The 22006-nt window shown below is 26.0% G+C and overlaps 1 protein-coding gene across 1 annotated transcript in view; it reads left to right on the top strand.

The window, feature by feature from the left end:
• The first annotated feature begins 12120 nt into the window (after nucleotides 1-12120).
• Nucleotides 12121-22006, top strand: part of LOC145835235 (retroviral integration site protein Fli-1 homolog) — a 28314-nt gene continuing 18428 nt past the window's right edge. The window contains exons 1-2 of the mRNA XM_082942796.1: nucleotides 12121-12212; nucleotides 12838-12998. Of these exons, the coding sequence (XP_082798922.1) occupies nucleotides 12121-12212; nucleotides 12838-12998 (253 nt within the window). The remainder of the gene's footprint in view (nucleotides 12213-12837; nucleotides 12999-22006) is intronic.

Below are 22006 nucleotides of genomic sequence, written 5' to 3'. Positions count from 1 at the left end.
CACATAACAAACACATAACAAATACTAACATTTAGAAATGTAAATATGTGAAATATTCTTAATGTAGTTATGTACTTAAATAAACAATACCTTTAGTTGGCAAATTAACCAGACTTTATATATTACAGATGATGCATGAAACTTTCATAAATGACCAGTTTTTAAAACAATAGATAATTTAATTACCTACTGATGCGTAAACTATATCATAATAAAATATTAAACACATGTTAAATTTTCAGTTGGTTTAACATACAAAAATACATAACACCTTTAGTTGGTACACTAACCAGACTTTATAAAAGATGATGCATTAACTTTATTATAAATGAATAATTTTTCAAACAAATATAATTTAGTTACATTCTGATGCATGTATAATTTAGTTTTATTTATATCTAACTACAAAAAGCAAACACTAACATAATGAAGTATTCAACATGTAAAAAATCATAAAAATTCAATACTTTTAATTACTTATATAATTTTCTTTATCTAGAAATAATTTATTTTGTAAGGCATAGCTTTGAAATATAAGATAAAGTTATTTTATAATGTTACTAATATATAGTGAATTTTTAATACAATAAATTTTATCTAGGTTAAATATTGTAAGTTTATAACAAACAAAACTGAAGAAATAAACAAACTTCATACATTAACATTAAACTTATCAGGAATATATTAGCTTATTTAAAATTTAAAAAATAAAATTAAAAAAAATTATTTAAAACTTACTCAAAAACTAAATATTGTCGTATTTGTACATCTCGTACAGTTGAAAATAAAAATGATTGCTATTTGACAAATAAAAGTATCTTTGTCGCCTTGGATCAAATTTTTGAGCTTTTTTTTGTTGTTCACCAAAAGGCTTCTGTAAATTTAAGTTATTAACAAGTTATAATCAATTCAAACTGTATTCTATTCAAAGACATAAAGTATATCTATAAGATAATCAATTAACATTTACTATACACATTTGTTAATAAACAATAGGTACTTAACTTTGTTGTTCCGTTTAAACTTCATTTATTTTTTACAACAAAATATTAATAGTTTTGCTCATGCACCTTTTTGTCAAGTAAGTTAAATCTATATATACACACTGGAATAATCTTTTTTCCTTTCTTGTATAGTTTAATAGAATGTAAAATAAACCTTTAAAAGCTTACATAGATACATGAAAGCTTCATTATAAGCTGATGTAACATTAAAACTGACTTTTTTTTATATCAATTAACTCGCTAGTTCTTAAAAAAAGAACAATTCTCTTTTGAAACAAATAAGCTTAAAATTTATTCAAGCTAAGGATTTCATGAAACAATAAAAATAGTTTGAGCGAAACACATTAATTTCAAAAGGCTTTATTTTCAAAAGAGTTTAGTTTCAAAATAGATGCTGACTAGACTAATGATTCTTCATGTCATGTAATTCAAGTCAATATTAAAACTCATTAAAACTAAAACAAAATATTAGTTTCTCTTTTACTCGAAAATTCACAAACTATAGTTTTATAACTAATGTGCTTAAACTATTTGCTAGCTAATCATTTTAAACTTAAACTAACTTAACAGCTAAATGAATAAACTAATTAAACAAATAGGACTCCGATTGTAATGTGACGGTGTTCCCCCTAATATTTGCTGAGTCAGCAGTCAAAACATTTAAAAAATAATATTTTAGTCAAAAATTTAATTTATACCATATTACCAAAACTAAACTAAAAACTTACTAGTATGTTTTGTCTAGAAGAGGCCATGTAATTGAAATTAATTTGAACTAAACTATCATATTTTAGCTGTATGAAGTATTTCTGTTTACAGAAACATTATCTGCACTCTAAGCTTATTTTTTAGTGAACTTACCTTGAGAAATTTTACAGCAGATACAAAATTTTCTCACTTTATTAAGTAGGAAAGCTAGTTAAAATGAATATTTACATACTTATAGTTTAACTTCAAAGCCCGTTTTTAGTATACTAATTTTTGTAGGTAAATTTCAGAGAATTACACCTGTAATAAATACGATGCGGCTACTTTTATTTTGAATTATAGACCTTAAATAGATATATGTTATACAACTTTTCGTAATCTAAATGTTTACTTTTCTGTTAAATGGGTGAAAAGCGTGTTTAATGTAAATACAAGCAATAAATGTATAATTCAATGATAAGCTAAAAAGGTTTTGTAAACCAAATAAGCTTTGAACTGCACATTCACCAATAAATAAATGTTATTGAAATAATTAAAAAAAATATCAATGAGTTTCTAATCTAATACAGTTTAATTATTCAATTTTTTCCTTTAATTAAATACAACGCTTTACAGCTTTCTTATTACTATATGTTTAAATAAAAGCAAACAGGTTATATGACAAGAATAATTAACATTTATAGAAACATTGTAGTAACATTATCAAGAAATTAAAAAAAAAAACAAGACCAACCTAAAATAAAATGATTCAGAAAACTTTTTGAACCAAGATTTTCCTTTATGAATCAAAAAAACAAACATTAAACAGCATTTAACTGCTTTAAATGAAACTACAACGCCAAAATCTGATACTAAGACCTTATTTAAACTAGAACTAGCACTATTTTATGCAAAAAAATGCTTAATAAAATGTCTGACAGTACAAAACAAACAGAAAATGTAACTGAGCTAGCACTTTTATGTTAGCTCGCAACGCTTGATTAATTTTAACTCAATTTCTCTTTGCTCTTTTTCTTTTTCAAGAAAAAAAGGGTGTAAAACTTATGTAATAATATGTTATCTGTTATTATCTTTCTATTTTATGTATTACTCTCAAATATGGCAAGTAAACTTTGATAGAAGCAGCTTACGCTCGTATAATTTTTAAAATTTGAAACAGCGTCAATGTGTAAAATTTAAACTGTTGAATTGACAATTAAGCTTTTAAGAACAATATTTTTACTTGATATAATTAAATGGTTTAAAACTGCTTAAGTTTGTTTCATAATCAGGGGCGTTCTATTAAGAATAATTGTATTTTTTAATGAACTTGGTAATCGAGCAGATTTCGTAAACTATTTGATTTGGTCAAGCTTGCAAATCGATAGTGTTTTCCACACCTGGCCTGCAGATTAAAACGTTACCTACCCTAATCTACACATTTGCTAAGAGACTAACGCAGTTTACTAGGACTTATGAGCTCATTATAATAACCACTTGCCTTTATTACAAACCAAAGAATGTTTAGTGTAAACAAGTTATTCTTGACTTACTTACTAACGTCCACTTATTGCACGAAAAAATAATTTCGCCAATTGTTGGATTATACAGTTGTAAAATGGAAACCATTGTTCAAATTTTAGAGCAACAGAGTAAATTTGCTGAGGTAATCAGTACTATTTTAAATCAACAATTAAGCTCAGTTGCCGACTGGGTTTCTTTTTAAGTCTTTAAACAAACATGTCCACTTTTGAAATACTAATTTCTTGTCTAACTTTTATCGCGTTATTCCGTTTCCCTGCAGAGAAGTTCATTAGACGCTAACAACAGCTTATTCAAATAGAATGTAATAAGCAAATACAAAAAATTAGTGTAATTCATATCTCCTCACCAACGATTCATAACTCTGTCTTTTTTTGCTTTTTACCCAAAATTTTTATAATCTTATATAAACTTCTAGTTTTTTTTATAAGATTTTCTCTTCAAAATTTAACAAACATACTTTATATAACTTGAATGCTTTGAAAATGTTGTTAATTAAATACCAAAATAAATAAAATAATAGAAGATAGAAATAGTAAAATAGTAAACTTAAATTTTTTTTTTTAAATATAGGTTTTTGCTTAGTTAAATGAACATTTATTATTCAAAAATTAATCAAAAATTTTCAGTGTCTTCTCTACTATGACGCTAAGTTAAATTTAAGATTTAAACTTAGAATTGTACTTTTACGTCAACTAAATTAGTTTTTATTTTTTTTAATGTTACTGTGAACAAGGAAAATAGTTAAAGTTATAAAAAACTTTTAATAAAATAAAAAAAAAAGACTATTTCCAAAAAAAAAATTAATTTTTCTTATACAATATAAAATAAAGCAAGAATTTTTTGTTTAATATTAAAAACAATTTTTTTTACTCTTGTCATTATTTCTAACTGCTTCAATTTAGACACACATAAATAAGTAACCTGTTAAGCTGCGTATTTTAAATTAAGTAGATTTTTTAAGTTAAATGCTAAACTGCATTGAGTTAAAACAGTAGTTTATATATTCCTAGTTGACTATATAGTTTAAACTGTACCTAATTTTTATAATTTTTTAAACTTAGCTCTGATGTTTACACTAAAATGTTAGCCTCACTTTAAATCAGCAGTAAAACTAAGAAACCCAGATTTAACACCAGTACTCACAAAGTCTACTGTACATAAAAATTACTACAAATTGCATACATCTTTTAAGAGTTTAGTGTTCCATTAAACTTAGATTAACAAACTCCTTCTAATTGCAGGCATTAAAAGCTTGTATAAATCTTACAAAATTACTTATGTATATTTACACAGTGTAAAATTAGAAGCAAAATGAAATTAAATGACGATTTAATATATTTTGATTAGTTTTCTCTCAAGTACTTTGATATTTTTTTTTTATCTTTTTTTTATATAGTCTTGCCTCAAAGCAAAGGAATATCATTTACATTATGTCTAAATTTTGTATATATTTAATTTTTAAGGTCTAATCTACAGGCTTTTAAGAAAATCTTACCAAAATGAGACAAAACTTCAGAAATATTCTGACTAGTATTAAAAATTACAGTTGAATATGTGCGAGGCGTAGATTACTAAATACAAATCTATAATAATTTTGTTGTAAATTTAGACAAAATCTGTAACTTTAACAACATTTCAGTAAATGACAGTATTATGATAAATGCATTGTTTTATTTAGAAAAAAATATTAACCAAGAGGCTATAAGAAACTTAACGAGTAGTTTAAAAATACATGCCAATATATGAAAAAACTATTTTCAAATAAGAAAAAAAAGGTCACTTACTTAAGTCTTAGAGGTTATCTTTCCGTTTTTCAAACAAATGTGCTCAATTGCAATTTATTTTTTTCTTTTCATTATCAAACCTTAAAGTTTTATTAATTCTCATAAAAAACTATTTGTTATTTTTTCTACTAAACTGCAATATTTACTTTTTGCAATGTTATTGAACTTTTTTGAAGTTAATTGCGAAATTTCAATATCCCGAACTTAACAGATTTTTAATTTCATTGATAGCATTACCTTCAACTTCTTCTTACACTCTTTCTTTTCTTTTACTTATTAATTCGAACCTAAAATGCATTAGATCGTCAATTACTTAATTAATAAATAACTTTTACTTTCTGTTAATTTTTTTATAGATAAAAGCTAAATCAGTTCAGGACACTTACACAAATCTTACTTTTTCGCATCAAAAGTCCTAAATCACATATTCAAATAAATCTATATATTATAAATTTAACTGAAGTATACAAACCTTTGTTCTTAAAAAACAAATTTCTCATAAACAAAAGACAATAAAAGCCGGACTCATTTCAACTTCATTGTGTGACTTCTTGATTGAACTAGATTGACTTGATTGTTAATTTTTACTAAATTAAACCCTAAATGAACGCAAAGAAAAAATGTAACTTATAAATTACAATAGCTAAAAAAGTTTACTTAAACACGTCAAACATCACCGTATATGATCTCAATATGTGTAAAGTAACCATATATGGTAAACGTAATATAACAATGTATGGTAAGCTTTTTTACAAAGACTTTTGTAAAATTAATCCTCAAAAACTAATGATTGGTACTTCTAAAACTTTCAATAAATTTCAAATGTATAAAATTATCAATTTTAAAGAATCAATACAGTCAAAGTTTGAATGCTTAGTTTAATAGATAAAATCAAAGATATAAGTGATAAAAATATTCTTATAAAAAAACGTTTAAAACCTAAATCAAAACTTAAGTCAAATCCCTGGATTACAAAAGGTATTCTTAAAGCTATTAGGCATAAAAACAACCTTTACAAAACATTATGCAGAAAGACCACTAGTAACATACACCAATTAAAAATATAAAGTTTGAAAAAACAAATTAACAAAATTTATACAACTTCGAAAATAAAGTATTTAAAAAAAAAAAACTTGAAAGTTGTAAGAAAGATTCAGCAGAGACTTGGAACGTAATTAATAATATTACAAACAGACAAAAAAAAAACCCTCATAAACGTGAAATAAATGAAAAATCTTTTGTTAATCAAGATGAAATTGTAAAAAAGTTTGAACCCTTTTTTTGCTAATATTGGAAAACAAACACGTTCAAAACAGGAAATTTAGCTAACTACTGTATTAAAATTCCAAAAAAACAACTTTAACAATTTTTTCTGGTTTGATGTACATGAAAAAGAAATAATTAGTATCATAAAATTTTTAAGTTCAGATAAAGCTAGCGGTGTAAATAATATTTCTGTTAAAATCTTAACGAAAATAAACTATCATATAGCTCTAATTATTAATGAACTAACTAAACAAGCATTTTAGAAAGATAGTTACCAATTTTTTTTAAAACTAGCTTAAGTTATACATATATTTAAAGCAAGTTAAAAAACACTTCGAGAATGCTATTGACCAATTTCACCTTTATCAAAATTGACAAAGTTGTAATAAAGCTATATATAGTCGTTTATACAAGTTTTTTTTTACTAAGTTAAATATTTTGAATTCTTCTCAATTTGTATTTAGGGAGGGACACTCTACTACATTAGCGTTGAGTAATTATCTGCAAAAGGTTCTAAGATATCTAAAAATGTCTGGAAACACCTACTTGTTTACAGAAAAAACCCTTTACTATCTGCCCTAAATTATAGCTCAGGAAAATCTAATATAATCACAATCTTTATAACATACCTTAAAGTTTCAAGTTATCCTTTACTTTTTTATTTACAATTTGAATTTGACTTATTTTGAGCAAATACTAAATATTCCTTAGCACCTAATTTTGATTAAACTTAAGACTAACTAAACTATCTTTATAACCCTTAGTACTATCATGTTCTCTCATTCTCACAGCAACACAACCAATATTATTAAAACTAGACTTCACAAAACTACTTCTAGGACCTTTATTAAATAATTGACATAGAAAAAAAAGAAATAACCAACTTACTTGAACAAAGCAAATCTTTTTCATGATTTTTTTTAAGTTCATATATATTTTTACCATGACTTTAGAAAGTTTACTTAACTAAACTGTTAGTGTTAGTCTCCCTTGTAACTTTACATTCAATTTGTCCTGCTAACTAAACCTGTAGAAATTTAGTTCTTTTAATTCGTCAACTTTATCGGTTCTGCATATTAAAATTCTTAGTTTTCTATCACACTTTGTCTAAAATATTAATACATTACTTATTTAATACTTCATTATGATGTGTATGAAACTTTGTAAACATATTCTTATAAAACATTCTAATTACATTTTAACTGTTTATGTAATAGGTGGGTCGGTCTTTTAATATGTACTATTTTATGGGCACTACTATATGGGCAGAATTGCTGCATGAAATCTGCTCATAATTTGATGTGATGTCATTAAAACCATGGGTATAATTGAGATGTTGCTGCATTAAATGAAAAATAAAATAGTGTCTAGGCCTTATATAAATATTATGGATAGTTTTTGTAGTTAAGATTTTATAAACATAAAATAAAAAACAACGTAAAAACTAATTGTTTGATTTCTATGTACATTTACTTAAATTATATTTTGTAAACTGTAAAAAATAATGGCTAGACTTATTAAAAGACTATGGATAATAATTTTTGTTAAGATTTGATAAAGAAAAATAAACAAAAACTTGTATAGACTCAAATCAAATGTTTAACTTATATATATATATATATTTTAATATATATTTAGTAAACTTATGGAAGTAGTGGCTTGGCCTTATGTGTACAATTTTATGAGCACTATATAATGTGTAGAATTGCTTCAATCAATTCTGCCCATAATTTGATGTCATTTCATTTAAATTATGAAATGAAAAAAAAAAATGTCTAGGCGTTATATAAGTATTATGGATAGTTTTTGTAGTTAAGATTTTATTAACAAAAAAATAACAAATAACTTAAACCAAATAAACTAATCGTTGATTTATATGTAAATTTATTTAAATTATATTTTGTCAAAATTTAATAATTAAGAATTTTCTTAAAATTTTAAAATAGTGCCCATAAAATGGTACACATAAGACCACTACTTGTATAAGTTTACCAAAAATAAATTTAATATATACAATTATAAATCAAACTATTTGTTTATGTGTGTTCAGGTTTAACTTTTTTATTTTGTTTATAAAATCTTAATTACAAAAACTATCCAAAATATTTATATATGCCAATCCATTACTTTGCTTAGTTTGAAAAATATAAATTAAAAGAAAAACTTTTAAATCAAACAATTAGGTTAAATGTATTCAGTTTTTATTTATTTTTCTTTTTTAAATCTTATAAAAAAATTATCCATAATCTTTTAATAAGTCTAGCCACTATTTTTTTTATTTTACAAAATAAAAATTAAATAAATGTACATACAAATCAAACAACTAGTTAATTTTTATTTTTTTGTTTAAAAAATGTTATCTACAAAAACTATCCATAATATTTATATAAGGCCTAGACACTATTTTTTTTTCATTTCATTATTTAAATAAAATGTTATCAAATTATGGGCAGAATTGATTAAAGCAATTATACACATAAAATAGTACTCATAAAATAGTACACAAGGCCAAGCCACTACTTGATAGTTGCCACAGATCAAGCTGAAGAAAATTTCCTGACTTTTTCCTGACTTTTCTAAATTAAACACTTAATTAAAACTTATTCTAAAATACATAGTTTAACAAATGAAACTATACAAAGCTTTCAATCTAATTTTAATACAGGTTAAAACAACATTCAATCATCAACCTTCAATTACATCACTTAAACCATCTGTGTACGATTGATGTATTTACAATAAACAGCTCTATCAGCAAAGTAAATATATTATTACTTAATAAATACAACTTTTCCATTATTATTCCAGCAAGATGTTTTCGAAGTGTGGTTTAAGACCAACGTTTATTATAAATGATAATTTTGTTCGGGGCATCTGACATGACTGTGCTATTGCACTGTCAGTAATTTATTTATTCAGCTCTGCCAGTTTGTTACACAAACTGGCTGAGTAATTGTGCTTGACAGTGTGTATTGCCCATAAAATTTTAGTAGTTGTGGTTTGTGACTTACTTACCAAACCTATTGATGGGCTTACACCACTGCTCTCACAACTTGCTACTCTGCTGCTGCTCTCATCACTTACTTTACTGGAGCTTGATCAAGTAATATAGAAAAATTATTAGATTTGGTGAGCTCCTGGCCTTTTATTTTTATGTCTAGATCCATTCATATGTACAGTGAGTGCTTTTCTTTCATATTTGACAGTGACAGAGTACATGAACACCACTTGCTATTAAACTTTTGTGTGGTTATCAAAGTTTCACTATAAAATTGTCATTGCTACAGATCATCAATGCTAAAAATCTTACAAAACCTGCTTGATCAAGTAGGGTACTTGATCAATATATTAATAGAACATTTTTACAGTTATTTAAAAGATATTTTACTAACTTTTACTAGATGAAGGCATTGAATTTTTAATAATTTTGTAAATTTCTAAGAAAATTTTGGAATTTTTTTCTGACTTAAAAGAATTTTTAATTAATTTTTACCATTTGAAGGCTTTGGAAAACAAGGAAATTTGAAAATTTAAACTGACAAATCTAACTTTTTTTTTAATTAATCAATTTCCTGACTTTTCCTGACTTTTGTAGTATTTTTTTATTTTTCCCGACTTTTCCTGATTTCCTGACCATGTAATGTATAATTTAAGTAAATGTACATATAAATCAAACAATTAGTTTATTTTTATTAAAGTTTTTTCCTACTAATATGTTTATAAAATCTTAACTACAAAAACTATCCATAATAATTATATAAGGCCTAGACACTGTTTTATTTTTCATTTAATTGCAGCAACATCTCAATAGTACCCATAGTTTTAATGACACCACATCAAGTTATGGGCAGACTTCATTGCAGCAATTCTACCCATATAATAGTGCCCATAAAATAGTACCCATAAAAAGTGCTAATGGAAAATATTTACCAGTGTTATTATAAAGTATAGTTCACTGTACTTTAACTAAACTAAGTTCTAAGGTAATTAACAAATTAAAAAAAATACATAGACTATATCTTAACAACAAAACAGAACTTTTTTTTTCTTTTTTATGCATATCATATTTTAAATATTTTAGCTTTGAAATAAAAGTAAACTAAAAAAAGTAGTACCCCATTATGGCCATTAAGAGTCACTTTAATTTAAACTTTGCATGAGCCATCTTTAACTACACTATCAAATTTGGTACTTTAAAACTAGCTTTTCATGGTTAAAATCTACTGATTACACAGGGTTGCCTTGCCACTCTTTGAGTCAAAAAACTCTCCTGAGTGACCTTTAACTGTCTGAACCATCTTGAAAATTTTCAAATATTATAAAGACAAGTCTTCAAAGTTATTGAAATAAATTGGTTATGAAATAACAAAATGTTGAAACTAGACATAATAAATCTTATTCAAAATAGAAAAAACCAGTTCTGAGATTATTAAGAAGCCTAAGCTATGCAGAGATTTTTATAGAAAAAAGACAACTATCCTAAGTTGGGTAGGTGTCAAATATGTTAAGAATGGATATTTTTGACGAGGGGTCATTTTTGCACAAAGATACATCTACGCGAAGACAGTTTTGCACAAATTAAAAAGAATTGAATACAAAAAAATTATTACAATTAGTTTTTTTAATTTGTCTTTTATGTTGCAGGCTATTTTTTTTTCTGATTTATGATATTACAAAAAAGGTTCATATATTTAAATCTTCTTGATTTAATTTCAGAAAATGTTAGAATTACTATATGATTTTTTTTTTCATTTTTTGTATATTTGTCAATCACAGGCATTTAATCGTGCATTTTTTAACTTAGAGAGTATATTTGATTAAATCAAAAGTTGATGCATTTTCTTAGAACATTTTTAACACCACATACTTTTTAATTCAACTTGTTGCATGACTAGTTTTTTTTATTTTCTCTTTTGTTATACAAAAAATGTAAATTTCTAAAAAGCATTAATTTCTGGTTGAGCTGACACAAACACTTCAATAGTTCAAGAACCTCTTTAAATTTACTTTTTTTATTCTCTTACATTTCAAGAGGAAGCGTCAGTTTCAAAAAAAAAATTTTTTATGTTTTGCTTTTTGAAAATTTTATAGGATATCCGATTTCACATAACTGTAAAAAATTAGACAAATATTTTTCGTATATTTGAACAGTTTGATTAGTCTTGACAAAAACAGTACTTTAGTTGTAGACCTAAAGGGTACTGTTTACTGTTAATATCTACTGAAGGTTGCGCGTCTAAGTTAGGGGGAAGTGAGCTAGAACTTGTAGATTCTTTGTGGTAGCTATTAGGTGAAGAAGATGCTCTGTCTGCGTTTATTGTTTCTGCTAAGCGTTTAGACCTTTTTAAACCTGTTGTCAATAGGTTACTTACAATATTAGGGAATGGGTTTCCTGGTTTTCGGAACTCATATCATTAGCTATAATTTAAATGAAATCATTAATAAACTTAATTAATATAGTATAAATGTGACATAAAACTGCGAATAAACGATAACAAAACAAATAATTTCTGAAGACCAAAAAAAAAAGCTATTGTTACGACTAGAAAGTAGTGTTAAACATTGACGTGAAAATTTTATTATTTTCGTTTCGATAGTCTAAAAGTCGAGTTAATAAATAGTTTCATATTTAAATCCCTTTCTTTTACTAATAGTTCTTTAAATAATAAAAGCACTTTTGTTTCTAAAAACATTGTTTAGAAAAATAATAACAGCCGCTATTTGACGCATTTTTGCCATGTAGAATTAAGTACCGATCACGCCGGGTTTCATGCTTTAATCAGCATGTTACATCATGCAACCATGTTTGACCAGGCGATTGTTATGTAAGAAAGATGTATATAAACAGCAGAGCAAACGATAAGGCAGATCATTTGGATTTCGACGTTAACAAGAAGCATCACTACGCCAGTTTAAAGTCCGAAGCGTAAGCCGCCATCTTTGAAAAGCTAGCTCTAAACTCCCGGAAAACCTTCTCTTGGCGCTCTGAGTGTAATTCGCCATTTTCGAAAATCTAGATGATCTCCGGCGAAACATTCTTATTCAGGTATTTATCTGAAACATTTACTTTGTACTTAACTCCATAACTTCGTAGTTTTTATATCTTGTTCTATATACATTTTCTATACCTACTATAGCAACGTCGACGGGGCGTACAACTTGATTTGAGTTGTTAACGTGCCATACTCATAAGCCTACGCATACTGCAGCAGACAAGCAGCAACAACTTCCAGCTTGGATCAATTTGAACATTGAACTTGACCCATAAGCCCACGCATTTGGTGGCATAAACTTGTTACTTTTATTTCTAATTTTTTTTTTTTTGAATATTATATCTTTTTATTTAGCGCGCTCTACATTCGATGTCAACGAGGAAGTATAAGTCTATACTTTCTGAAACAGTAAACTGTACGAGCAACCATCTGTTACAGCCCAACTAGAATTGTGAACTGCAAGAATTTTCTTATCGTGTAATTGATTGTATTATATAATAAAGCATATAGATACTTGGTAGCCTATAAATAAACTTAAATTATAATTAAAATGAATAGGGTAATAGCTCTTACACACTCTTTCACTCGGTCGCAGACCGAGGTAGCAACTAAAGATAAAGTTGGCCCCGAAGCTACTGCTAATTTAGCTCCTTTCAAAACTGCTGAGGCGGTTATACATGAAACTAGAGACCCCAGTAGCCCTAAGTACATCAGTAGAAGTAAAATGCATTTTAAAATTTGTTTACATTTTTAAAAGAGATTACGTGGCCAAGTAAGTATTGACCCTATCGCGCTACCTGGCGGAGATTTTAATAACAAAAAATACAAACTTTTAAATGTATTATATACCCACTAGCTTTAAAGTCAACCTGTGAAAAATGTGAAGTTAGGGAACCACAAGGCTCATTATTAGGAACATAGTTAATCCGTATAAACATAAATGACTTACAAAATAGTACTAGTCTTAAAGTCCTCAACTTTGCAGATCATACAATATTATACAAAACATTCACAAAAGACACATACCTAAATGACAGTAAAACTTTTAACACAGAACTAAAAAAGGTATCAGATTGGCTTATGGAAAACAAACTTAAACTAAACCTTAATAAAACTAAAAGCATGATTCTACACCAATCAAAAAATAGTTTTTGGAAAAATATAGAACTTAATGTTAAAATAGGTAAAACAGTTATAACAAACACATATAGCTATAAATATATGGGAATAATTATAGACATAAGTTTAAAATGGACAGAACACATAGAAACTATAAAAACAAAGTTACAAAACACGTTGGGTGTATTATATAAAACAAGACATTTCTTGAATGAAAAAACATTATATTTAATCTTTATTTCTTTATTTATCAGCAATGTTAGATATGGCTTGTTGTGCTATGGAAGAACAAATAAAAATTTGTATAAATGATATCAATGTTCTCATAAACAAAGCATTTAGATGTATACAATATAAAAAATATGATGACAGTGTAAGAGAATAAAAAACTAAGAAAATAATACTAGATGTTAAAAGTCTATATCTATATAAAATAGGTCTGTTTATTTTTAAGTTTAACAATAGTTTATTACCAGATAATTTTAAAAATTACTATAAAAGTGTAAAAATATCCATAATTATCATACGAGGTCTTCAGAAACAAATTTTTTCCTACCTAGACTAAACAGCAAAATAGGTCATAAATCGCAATCCTACCATGGAAGTATGTTATGGATTAAGCTAAAAGTATATCTTAAAAATATAAGTCATTTTCGAAAGTTCCAGGATGAACTTAAAAGTTATCTTTTAAATAGTAATTCTCAAGGTCATTAGTGATCATTCTTACTCGTCTGTTTACTTTGTTTTTGGAGTTGATAGTTTTTGTTATTTAATATCCATAATTCTATTAATTTTTTATAATTTTGTTTTTTTTTGCTCGAAAATTGATTTGTTTGGTCACATTAACATAGGTTTAGCCTAGGTTTTAGCATTTTCTATATGTTTATATCTTAAGATTATTTTTTAGGATTACTATTTTAAATTAAGTTCAGAATACTTAAAAACTTTATTTTTTTTAGTATACAAATGTAGAAAAGTAGTTATAGATGTTTTACGTCAGCAGAAAAATAAAGTTTTTAAATAGTAAGCTAAGATAACTGTTCTAAGCAAACTTAAGTTAAATATTTATAATTAGTTATAAATAGTAAATAAATTATAATAGTTGTTTATCCTTTTTTCTTATTAAAAGCTGAAATTTTATAGTATTTATCTTCATATTTTATAAAAGTTAATTTCAGTTATTGTAAAAATTACTTCTTTTTTAAAATCAAAAATTACAATGATTTATTTAACTATTTAACTGTAAAATAGTTTTTACTGTTCAAGTTAAATTATTATTTAAAATAAAATTTACCTTTTTAATAAAAACACTTAAAAAAACTTATTTTTTGTAAAAATTTAAGCGTATTACATTTACTTCCTTTAAAGAAGTTATTACTTATAATTCAAGTATTCACACGTTTGTTATTAGTGTTGTTTATCTACTTTTAAAAGTTTACTTAAAGTTGTATATATATATTTTAGGTCATATGTTACTGAACAAGATTCATAGTACGTTATAAAACAAAAAATTCAATTAATTTTGTTTAGTTTTATTTTCTTTCATTTTTCTTTTTGTTTAACTGATAGTTTTATTACTAAAAACTTAAATATTTAAATGATAAAAAATCTACGTGCAATAGCTCGTAAGAAATTTTATAAGCATGTGATGTACGACTCGATAACCGAAATGTTCCTTTCTAAACCAGGTTTTTTGACCTAACTTTTTGAACGGTTTTTTTATCGTTCAATAAAAAAATTATAATATATAGTTTAGATACATACGGTTTTTTCTAGGTCGTTACAAAGGCAGGTTGCTGCAATTTTTTATATCGTATAAATCTTTTTGTTACGATATGTGCCTTTTGAATTTGTATAAGTGACCGTCTCCAAAGGAAATACTTCCATCAATGGATACTTTTTATTTTTTTGGTTGTGACATTTGAAAGTGTCAACTTTTGGTGAAATTAAACTCCAGCTAGCACTTAAACAGGTCATTATTGTCGAATAGTTTATGCAAACGATCCTGGGGAGGCTTACATGAGATATTTGGCCTGAAATAACGTCTGCGATCACCTTTGGATACGTTAGTTCAAAGTTTTCGACCTATATAATGTTTGTAATTGGCGAATCAAACTTAGGTATAAGAATTTTTGACGTATTTAGAGCATTTTGTTTACCGGTACTAATGCGCCTAAGGGAAATTGGAAAGTCTAAAACATTTGTTGGTGCTAACGCTAGCATAGACTCTAAAAAACAAGATTGACAGCCCCAGAAAAAAAAAAGCGTACAGTCATATTTCTCTTCTCTCTTACAGCACATGAACGCATACATGTTGATGTCTTTTTGACGTCAACTTCAATTTGTTGGACTTCATCTCCTTCTGTCGAACATCGATGTGGCCCGTAAATGTAAAAATGGCTCTTAACGCTTGCACTGCAAAAGGGTAGCTTGTATTTGCAATTTATGTGGGTTTTCTCGCCGTAAGCACCGACTATTAAAAGAATAAACCAAAAAAAAAATCCTACTCTACTTGCTTCTTAACTGAAAATAAAGTTTTACATGCGACGGTTCCTTTTGTACTGCCCAAAAAGTAAAAAAGAAAAAAAATATAGTGATAATCGAGAGAAATTCAAACGTTAGATCATTTCAAAGGTCGTTTAAGTTTGAAAATAAAAATTAACAATCTTTCAGTTTGTAACAGCTTTGCTCACAAACAACATTATGAAAAGTTCAAATATCAAAAAACAAAGGTATTAAAACTTACAATTATGACAAAAGTTAAATTGTTAAAAAGTTTATTACTTAACAATTGTTTCACGCTAGTGCGATGATCACAAGTAAAAGTAAACAAACTAATAAGTTGCAACGGACAAACATTTTATATAGTTTTAGATAAGTAATTAGTTGATTAGGTGATTAATTAACTAATTGAATTTTAGTAATATTCAGCAAGATAAATTATAATTAACGTAAATACAATCATAACAAAAATCAAACGATAAAAACAAAACTATATAATGAAAACAAAGGTAGATTAAACTTAAATCTAGCAAATTAAGACTTTAAATAAAATTTTGTAAAATGTCTACATTTTTCCACCAGTTCTGATCTCAAGTTTAAAATTTTGTTTTTATCCGCAAATGCAATTTCGAGTCTTTCTAAGTTACATAGGGTGCAAATTTTACTGGGCTTGTTTTGGTTACTGCGATGAACAATTTCCCATTTTATCATATTTTTCCAATCAGGGTTACTATTCTTTATTTTGTGAATGAATCTACTTAATCTTGTGCTTTCTTTCTTCTTTACATCATTAAAGGATTGTGTATGTTCGTAAAATCTATTTTTAAATTTTCTCCCAGTTGAACCAATATAAATATGTTCTTTTTTGTTATACATGACTGTTGCTTTGTAAATAACTCCTTTGGTAAGACATTCACCTTTAACTGGACAATTGTTTTTTGATCTACAATTGCATAATTTGCGGTTTTTTTCAGTTGTATCATTTGAGTTTTGAAGTAGTTTCTGGTTGTGATTGGACAATTCTTTTTCAAAGTTGGACATGCAAGAATATGAAATCTTAATTGTGTTTCTATTAAATATAGAACCATAAAAGCCTGATTTGGGAAAATGTCTGGATACTAATTTTAGGAATTCTTTCCCTATATTCGTCTTTATAGAATTACTAAAAGGAGGATTGAAGTAAAAAACTTTCTTTTTCCTTAATTTTCTTCTACTTTTTCCAATAGTATTACTGTGAACATATGATAGTTTTGTTTTAAAGCCACTGTTTTCTAAGGTTTTTTCATACGGATCTTTTATCTTGTCAAATATGTCTTTAGTTTTGGATAGTGATGATAACCTTTTTTGTATCATTGATGGGATTTCTTTTTTTATTGGGTATGGATGGTTTGAATTAAAGTTCATATAAATATTCTTAGCATTTTCTTTTCTAAATGGAAGGTATTCGTCTTTTTCCAGGTCCATAGTTATGTCCAAAAAATCCACCCTCTGTGTGCTGAGTTCAATTGTCACTTTTAAGTTATGTTGCTGAAATACTTTCGTTAGAGATTTTCTCAGTTGATCAATAAATCTTGGTGATCGTTTTTTCACTATAAGTAAACCGTCATCTCGATAAAGGCCGCAATTGGATATTTCGATCTTCTTATCATTAATAATCTCATTTAGGATAAATAATCCAACCAGTTCACAAATCTCTGCTCCATGAAAGCTTCCCATTGGGATGTCAAAAAGATCATGAGCAGAATTCTTTTTTATCCAGCATTCATTATTGAAAAATAGGATAGTTTTACATGAGTGAAAAATAGTTTCAACTTGATCATCACTGATACCAATAAATTTTCTCGCAAATTCAATAGACTTTGTTAAGAGTTCTTTGGAAATGCTAGGGTAAAAATCTACGACATCAAATTTCATGAAAGCATATAGTTTCTTATTTTTAATATTGTTAAACCATTCAAGGACTTCAAGTGAATTTTCATTGAAGAAGCCCTGTTTTAGATCTTATCACCGGTAAAATATTATCCAGTATTTTTTTACTAATTATTTAATTGTGAAGCTCTTTAAAAATTTATTGTTAAAACAACTTCAATGTATTAAAACTTATTAATAATTTTTTAGAACATAAAACATTAACCTTATAATAATATTGCTTAATCTAAACGATTTAGTTGAAAACAAGATATAAAAACAATATGTCGAAGCGTTTAACATTCTTACTGTGGAAATATTAATAATTTTCATTTTGATGCATCATGCAGCATTAACATTTTATTTATATATATTTTTTTTAACCGTAATTTTTTTTTATTTGCTATAAATCAAGTTAATTTACTCGAGCTTAAAATACTTGATTAGCCAAATGTAAAACTTTTAGGTCTTTACAATTTGCTAATCAATAAAATGATTAGTTCAAAGTCACTTTTAGAGCAACACTTTTCGGAACAATTTTAAGCAAACTTATAGCAACTAAGTTTGAATTTAGAATTTAAGGTAACGTTTGATTGGTTAAAAGATATTTATTCAAGAAAATAGATTAGTGAACTTTAATCCAGTGATCAAAATAATTTTACAGATGTTTTTTATTTAAGGTTGTAAAAATTCACCAAAAAAAATTTTAAGTCAAGTTTTAAGTTTAAGCTAAAACGTCTTTCTTTATGTTTGAAATACACTTTAAATCTTTGAAGTCAAGTTTAGTAAAGTCAAATGATATACATTATTTTTTCAGAAGAAATGAACCTAAATTGATGCTTCAAATAGCTTTAAACAAAGTTTTTATTTATGGTCGTAAAGTTTTTATTTATGGTCGTAAAGTCGTTCAAATTTACATAAAACACATTTTGACAAGGCGCTTTACTTTTCAAAACCAGTTGCTATTTTATAAAGAACTTAGTGGAAAATGTTTTAAAAATGTATCTCTTTTTAACTGTAAAATTTACTCGCACTCGTGATCACAAAAATTTTTTTTGCTTATAATAAACACTAAAGATGTTTCACAATGTATATTTAAAAAAAGGTTCGTTCTCGAAAATTAACCTGCTCAAAAACTTACACCAGTAAAACCAAAAAAAAATCCTTAACAACTTTAAGAATTATAAAAAATACGTTAAATTTTGGAAAATTCGTTTATATCAGATTACTTTGTGTTCAAAATGATATCTTATATTTCAAAATCTTGTTTATAAAAAAATAAAGAATCATTTAGGAATATTTTCATCTTGTATTAGTTAAAAAAAAAATTTTTTTAAGTTTGCTACAAATGATTGTTTTGATCTGTTTACATCTTTAGTATGATTAGAAAAAAATTTAAAGCTATAAATTTTTAAAGCTAACTTTTATAGTTTTATTTATTTTTTATTCAATTTAGTAGTAAACTTATGGGTAATATTTTCAAGACTTTTGGTAAAGGCCAATTGTTTCTTATATTAATTTTGATGTTATTTAATGGTATGTTTCTTAGTTAAACCAAGAAAACTAAGGGATTAATAACATTAAAAAAAACTTTTTTTTGAATTATTTTGGACAATTTTCATTAATCAAAATAATAAAAAGCAATTTGCATATGTATTTGTAAAGCTACACAAGATACGCAATTTAAAAATCATTAAATATATTTCGAGCAATTCTCTTCAGTAGAGTACAATGCTAACAAACATCAAGATTTTACACACTTATATAGTAACCAAGTAATCATAAAATAATCAAGAAATTAATGAAAGACAAAAGCAATTAGTAATAGTTGAAATTAAAAAGTTCATTTACGTTATAATCGATATACAGTAAAACTAAACGTAAATAAAATCAATCCTTATAAAATGTTACGAAAGTGAAGAAACAGTATAGTCAAAATCTTTTTGCTTACATAAAACAGGTTTCCTTAAAAAAATACAAATGGCTTTTAATTTAATCAAATCGAAAACATTACTACAAATTTTAATAACTTTAAATCTATCTATACTATAATTGTTTCAACAAGTTGGATTGTTAACTAAAAGTTCTTAAATAGATAATCGTTTAGATGCGTTTAAAACCTTTACTGGCATATCATATTTCTTATCTGACAGACAAAAATTCTCTAGACATTGTATGTGTTTTTTTTTATTCTCTTCCATAGATGTCTGGTTGTTAATCCAATATAACTTGCTGTACAACAGCAACTGTACTGGTAGATTACCATACTTTTACTTAATTTTGATACTGGATCCTTACCACCTTGTTTTATTAGAGGCTTAGAGGTAAAAACAATTCTAAGGCTCGCTGCATGATAAGTATTTCTTACTAATTGTCTAAGTTTATTTTTTAACATCTCTGAGCTTTTATTTAGAAATGGAATTTTTAAAGTAACTACACATGTTTCCGGTCCTATTGTCTTTATTGTATCTAAATTTTTCACATGATAATGAATTGTTTTGTTAACAAACTCTTTTGGGTAACCGTTTTTGTTTAGTAGTGTTTTGATTTGTTTGATTTCATTTAGTAGCAACTGTGGGGAACAAATTTTGTGTGCCCGATGACACAAAATTCTTATTAAATTTACTTTTTTCTTTAGCTGCAGTTTGATTGAAAATTTAAGTAACATCCTGTAAAAGTTTTCTTTTTTGTACACCGAAGTTAGAAATCTATTTTCATTTCGTTTAATTTTTATGTCTAAAAATGCAAGTTTATCATTGTTTTCTTTTTCTATTATGAAGATTATAGATTCGTGAGCATTATTCAAAATATTAAAGAATTTATCCATAATTTTCTTGCACCTAACTAAAACTAAACAATCATCCACTAACCTTAGGTATAACAAATTAATTCAAATAATAAAGTGTGTAAAATCTTGTCATTTGTTACCATTGTACTCTACTGAAGAGAATTGCTCGAAATATATTTAGTAGTTTGAAATTGCATGTCTTGTGTAACTTATTGTATAATTACTGGTTATTTTGTTCCAACATATATATATAATCATATGGTGTCAAATATGCAGAAAAGTACTTGAGCACGAGAATTTTTTTTGCATAAAGGGACATTTTTGCATGAAGACATTTGCAGAAATGATTACATGTGCACAAAGACAATTTTTCACAAAAATAACTTTTTTTGCAAGAGTAAAAAATAATAAAAATAGAAAGAAGAAAAAAGTTTTAAAAGATAATATAATAAAGTATAAATTGATAAACTAAAAAAAAATGCTTACTGAGGGTTCGGAGTTACAGTGTTTGTAAAAATGATAACTAAAATTTAAAAGGCAAGAAAATAAAGTATCAAAAAAAAAAAAAAAAAAAAACCATTGTTACCAACTAAGAGTAAGCGTTTGGGGTATTAGTGATGGAAAAAACAAAATAAATAAAAACTAGTAAAAATAAAAAATAAAAATAATAACATGAAAATAAATAATGAAAAATAAGTCATAAAAAAACAAATAAAATATAATACCGACCAAGGCCAATGGTTAAGGGTTATAATGATAGTAAAAAAAATCAATTATAATGGAATCAAAATAAATGAATAAACTTAAAAAATTTACTAATCTCTGCAAAAATTTATCTTGGTTCGAAAGTGACCCTTCCTGCAAAAATGTCCCTTTGTGCATACTACACTCCCAACCAAGTTTAACCGAGTAGAATTCAAATATACACGAAGGGACTTTTTTGCACGAATACCTTTTTACCTCAAAGTTCCCATTTGCACAGATAAAAAAAATTAGTTATTTTTTTTTACTTTACTTTGTAGGTTTTTTATTTTATTTTTTTTTCTTGTAACCTTGGCAGGTAACTTTTTCTTTTTTTTTTTGCTTTCTTAAAAGTTTGTTTTTAATCTTTTTGTTTTTTATTATTATTTTTCAATAATTGCCATTTTACTTTTAATGTTACTGTAAAACCCTTAACCTCGGTCGGAAACTTATTTTTTCTTCTTTTTGTTTTAATAATAATTAATATAATTATTTTAAATATATTATATATCGATTTTATTCTTTATCGATTTAATGACCCTTTGTTCAAAAATGACCCTTCTTCCAAAAGTGTCTTTGTGCAAGAATAATTTTTTGGGCAAAAGTCTGTTTTTGTGCATATATGACCCTACAAGCAAAAAAACAAAACGTTTACTTGTTTATTTTATC

This window comes from Thalia democratica, chromosome 4, assembly GCF_965202585.1.
Source record: "Thalia democratica chromosome 4, ktThaDemo2.hap1.1, whole genome shotgun sequence".
Classification (NCBI taxonomy): Eukaryota; Metazoa; Chordata; class Thaliacea; order Salpida; family Salpidae; genus Thalia; species Thalia democratica.
Note: the sequence above shows the minus strand (reverse complement) of the source record. Positions and strands in the feature narration are given on the sequence as shown.